General features: G+C 36.7%; 1 protein-coding gene across 1 annotated transcript in view; it reads right to left on the reverse strand.

The window, feature by feature from the left end:
* Positions 1-5711, reverse strand: part of nt5c1bb (5'-nucleotidase, cytosolic IB b) — an 11293-nt gene that overhangs the window by 989 nt on the left and 4593 nt on the right. The window contains exons 3-5 of the mRNA XM_024290515.2: positions 896-1025; positions 652-774; positions 391-575 (exon numbers count right to left, since the gene is read on the reverse strand). Coding sequence (XP_024146283.1) covers positions 391-575; positions 652-774; positions 896-1025 — 438 coding nt within the window. The remainder of the gene's footprint in view (positions 1-390; positions 576-651; positions 775-895; positions 1026-5711) is intronic.

The following is a 5711-nucleotide window of genomic DNA, read 5'->3' on the forward strand; positions in this document are numbered from 1 at the left end:
ATACACACACACACACACACACACACTGGTGAAACATATATAGACAGAATTTATTCCAGACTCATAGTCCAATCAATAAAACTACAATAAAACAGCATAATGTCAAAAATACACAAGAGCAGTATACAAAAAATTATAAAAGTTAACCAATAAAACTAAATTAAAATACTAGATATTATATATATATTAAATATATATAAACACATACAGAAAAATGCCAAAACTATTTTTATAAACTATTTTAAATCTTTAATATACCAGTGCTAAAAACCAGCTAAGCAAGTTCCTACCTGCATACATTTTCGAGTGACACATGCTTGTATCAACAAGTTAGAGTGGCATTAAGAACAGAACTATACAGTAATATTTTGAAAAATATTTTTAAATTACCTGGGCCAGAGGTTTGTTCTCAAACTCCTTCTCGTGCTCAAAGAAAGTGTCCAGGCCGTGCTTCTTGACGATTATCTCCGACTCGTCTGAGAAAAGCACGGCGTCGCCATCAAACGCCACCCTCAGCTGCGTGTCGCTCAGCTCGCACTCTGACGGCGGCATGAACATCGTCGCCGCGGCAATTCCTGGAGGGGAGGATGAGTTGGTTAAATTAAAAACGGTGGTTTGAATGCCTCACCTATTGAGTCCTGCTCTTAAGACCTTCTTCGATGGCGCCCGTGACCTTCTCTGAATCTTTGGAGAGGTAAAGGTTGGTCATGTAGGCCTTCAGATACCCGATGGGACTCTGACCGCCTGTCATGCAGAATCTCTCAATGGTCAAACCTGGTGGAACAAAGCAACATTAGAACTTCTTCCTCATTGCTGGAAATAAGGATTGTCATTACTATAGGAGGAAATGAGGCGTGAACGCCGTTAGCAACATCTGATTGAGGATGCGGCATACCGTAATGATTAATACTGTTTATGAGACGCACTCCGACTTGGGCATGATTGTTAGTCATTAAAACGATGTCAAACAGTTCCTCGCTGTCTGGGTAGAGCTGCCTCAGTCGGCTGTTGACGTTCATCAGCGCCTGTGAGGGAAGAGACGCCGAAACAGGACAGTGAGATGCAGAAACAATAGTGGAAAAAAAACATCAATGAGATCGAAATGCAAACAAACAAACCGAAAAAGGCAAAAACTGTGTTATTTGATTCATTTTGTACAAATTGTTTAAAATGCCTTTATTAGTTTCATTTACTTTTTCCAAACACAAAATGAAAAAAAAACCACAAGAGTTATAGATTGACAAATATCTGCAAAAGCATGCAAACAAACAAACAAACAAAAGGCACAAAAAAGTGTTTGTGCAATTTGGAAATTTTGTACAGATAAGTCTTTTTATTTCTAACTTGTGTTTTTTTTTCAAGAGTTACAGTTAGACAAATATGTACAAAGGCATGCAAATAAACAAATAAAAAAGGCAAAAAGAAGAAAAAAGCAGTGTGATTTGAGATATTTTGGCAATTTTTGCCCTTTTTTTAAAAAGTGTTTCCAACTTGTGGAGTTTAAAATCAAATATTAGAAAACCAAACTAGGTGGCTACTCTTTGTTGTGTGTCATAAAAACAAACAAACAAAAAGTTAAAAGAAAAAAAAAACGGTGTTGTTCAGGCAATTTAGAAATTTTGTAGATTTTTAAAAAATAATTTTATTTCCGACTTTTGTTTTGTTTTTTCCAAATAAAAAAATGTAAATAACCATAAGAGTTATAGATAGACAAATATCTACAAAGGTATACAAATAAACAAACAAAAAAAGACACAAAAAACAGTATTGTTTGGGTAATTTGGAAATTTTGAACAGATTTTTTTAAGTGATTTTATTTCTTACTTGTGGTGTTAAAATTAAATAAATAAGCAGCTACTATTTGTTGCATCTCATAAACAAACAACCAAACCTAAGAAAACATGACTGAGTAACATTTAGAAAAATTCATGATTGAAAATTGCACATTAATCAATTGTAGAACTCTATTTATTCCTGATGTAAGACAATATTTTAATTAATATTACTGGTGTTTTTATCCTTTGTAACTTGTTCCATTTATAAAAACAGCAGTTATAACACCTTTTGTAAATTGAATATAGACATTTTTCTATTTTCTTCTCGAGTCTCTGGGTTTTATAAATGTGATTTTTTTCTTATAGACCCCATTAACTCATATTTACATTGTTCATTGTGGTTAAAGATGCACACTTTTTCCGTTTTTTTTGTACATTCCAAATAAGAAAATAAAATGTCCCAAAATAAAAAAATAAACCAAGGAAATGCCGCCTTTGGGGCGGCCCAACATGTTAATGACTTTAACCTCTCTAACTAAAACAAAAGTGATGTGATGACAGGAAGCAGGCCGGTAAAATCTTAAACCCCCTCAGGTTCCAGACACAACCCGTTAAAGCTCCTCCCCTTGGGCCGGCGTTTGTGTACGCCAAAACCACACGCCACAAAGACAAGAGCGTCTTCCTCTAAGCTGTCCTTGTGATTAACTCTGAACAGTCAAAGTAAGAAACCACTCACATGAAAACTTTCATTTTGATTTGTTTCTGCTGCTTAAATGTTCTACATATATTTTTATTTTTCCAATTTGTATTTGTGTCGTCTTTGTACGAGTTCCCAGAGTTAAATTCCTTGTATGATCACTTATACTTAGCCAATTAAGCTGCAGCTGGTTCTGAAGAGTCAATAAAAAAGATTAAAAACATTACAGAGAATGTGTCATGAATACTTATTTCACTTGGTTAACTCTATGAGAAACCTGGAGTTTAAAGGTACTTTTAGTGATGAAAGACGGATTGTGGTTCGCTGGGTGTGGCTCAGATTGTGCAAAGTGGCAGCATTGAGAAGAAAAGACAATTCTTATCATAGACCGGTTTGCAGGAGCCGGTAATTCAATAACATTCCAAAAACATTGGTAAAAACCTCAAAATGGAAAAAGAAAAATACCTTTTCTTTAATATATAAATCTTTGATTTTGACCTCTAATACAGTGTTTTTCTAACTTTTTTAGACCACTTTTTATTCAATTAAACATCATAAGGCACACCACCAATCAAATTATAATTAAGAAAAATAAATTCTCATTTTAAAAATGAAATGTATGTGAAACCATTGATCTGAATCGTATGGAAAATCAATCGTTGCATCTTCATACCAGTATGTTTACATTGAACATGTCAAGCATGTTTTGTTCCAAATGTAAAAAATATTTGATTTATTGTTACATTACGTTAAACCAAGTTTAGCATAGGTCAATTAAAAAGTTTTTCTTCATTGTTACATGTTACTTAGCAAATAAAAAAGGATTTTTCCTATTTATTTATTTTTATTGTATTACAAGATTCCGATATTGAACCGAAACAAAACCCAAAAATTGAGGTTTGAACCAAAATTGTGGAGAAAGTGAGACAATATAAACTGTTATTCTTATCTTGAATAAGTAAAGGCAAAGAATAAAATATTTTATGAATTTTTTTATATTTCTCCCAACTTAGAGACAAATGTGAACCTGTTTGGACAAACACTGAGCTGGTATCCTGGCAATATATATTTTTTAATATTACTTATGTGAAATTAAAGAAGGTCAGGGAACACTAGTTCAAAAACACTGCTCTAAAAGAGTGTATAATTTTAACTGTGCTGTAGTAAAAAAAAAGACAAGACCAACTCCGATGAAAATTGTGTTTTTAACATATTCTTATGGTGTTTTTCTCATGATGGATGAAGAAAATTAATCTTAAAATTGTATTTCTGAGTACTTTTTATTTTATATTTAAATAATTATGAATCAGGACCTGATAAAAAAAAATCATGGGTTAGCTCGCTGCCTGGTGGACAGCGGAGCTCTCTAGCTCCAATAGCTCGCTACAACAGAGCTAGCTGCAGCGGAACTCGCTAGCTTACTACAACAGAGCTCCCTAAAGCGGAACTTGGTAGCTTGTTACACCGTAGCTCGCTACAACAGAACTTGCTAGCTTGTTACATCAGAGCTCACTACAGCGGAACTTGCTAGCTTGTTACATCAGAGCTCACTAAAGCGGAACTTACTAGCTCGTTACAGCGGAGCGTGTTAGAGCGGAGCTTGCTAGCTCGTGACAGCAGAGTTCACTACAGTGGAACTTGCTAGCTTGTTACATCAGAGCTCACTACAGCAGAACTTGCTAGATTGTTACATCAGAGCTCACTACAGCGGAACTTACTAGCTCGTTACAGCGGAGCGTGCTACAGCGGAGCTTGCTAGCTCGTGACAGCAGAGCTCACTACAGTGGAACTTGCTAGCTTGTTACACCGGAGCTCACTACAGCAGAACTTGCTAGCTCGTTACAGCAGAGCTTGCTACAGTGGAGCTCGCTAGCTCGCTACAGCGAAGTTTGCTAGCTCACTACAACAGAACTCGCTACAGCAGAACTCGCTAGCTTGCTACAGTGGAGCTTGCTGGCTCGCTACAGCGAAGCTCGCTAGCTCACTGCAAAGGAGCTTGCTACAGCAGAACTCGCTAGCTTGGTACAGCAGAGCTCACTAGTATGCTACACCGTCCACTGGGAAAGCTGGCTAGCATAGTGAGCTAACCCACTGAGTGTCTACTTAAGCTAATGTGGGCCAACACAGGTGGGGCTACCACAGACACACAAACAGGACCCACATTTTTTGCCCACTTTTAAACTATATGGGGCCCACTTGCAGAAAGTATGTCCTAAAAAACGACACTTTTAAAAAAAAAACGTTGCATAAAAAAGGCATAATCCTAATTCAGAGACCACTGGAAATGTTTTGAAAAATGATCAAGCTGAACAATCTGCATTATTATTTTTTTTGTTTGTTTGTTTCGTTTTTTAAGGGAATCTGGACACCTTACATGCAAACAAGTTTTAGTAATAAAGTTTAGGTGAATGCAGGGAAGCTTTTTAAAAGAAGTATTTAGCATTTTATTTGTTATTCTGATTGATTTTAGTGAACTTTTAGTGAGTTTATGACTAGGAGAGTGTATTAGCAAGAATCTGCCGATAGGTATTATACACGTCTCACAATATGATACACATCGCAAGTCCGTACCAGAACGATTTTTCATTTAGGAAAAAACTAAGTCATACTAAGTAGTACATGTCTCATAACAACAATAACTGAATCAATGAGACTAAATATTTAATATACATTTTGTGAGATCTAGTTGTGAAGGTTACTCACAAATAATTATTTAAATATTGCATTGTCAACATTTAAATCAATACATGTATCGACAAATGAAATATCGCGATATATCGCCAAATTGATTTCCCTCCACATTCTATTTATGACTGTATAAGTACAAAAAGAAAGGTGTGCCTCCTCCTCGAGATCTAAGTCCCAGAACTGTTTGTTCCAGACCTCCTCCTCTTCATACATCAGCTCATGAACCACACCTTCCCCTCCCTGCGGGACTCGCCCGTACCTTGACGAAAGGAAAAGCCGGTCCTGGACTCAGAGGCTCGTTTTCGTGCTCCACCTGAAAGGCCACATACTTCTCCACTCCTTCTTCCTCGTAGATCTTCCTCTCTGCCACCATGTTGAAAAGGGTGCGAGAGGACACCGCGATGGTGACGGCGTACTGGGGTTTGGGCTGCAGGGAGGAAGAGTTGCAAAGAGTTTTCAGGAGATCTCCTCCTCCAGAAAGGCTGCAAACTTCTGCATGTCCTACTTACAGGTCTGGGAACTTTCGTCTTCAGGCTGTCAAAGAAAGCTTT

The sequence above is a fragment of the Oryzias melastigma genome, linkage group LG24 (assembly GCF_002922805.2).
Source record: "Oryzias melastigma strain HK-1 linkage group LG24, ASM292280v2, whole genome shotgun sequence".
Lineage (NCBI taxonomy): Eukaryota > Metazoa > Chordata > Actinopteri > Beloniformes > Adrianichthyidae > Oryzias > Oryzias melastigma.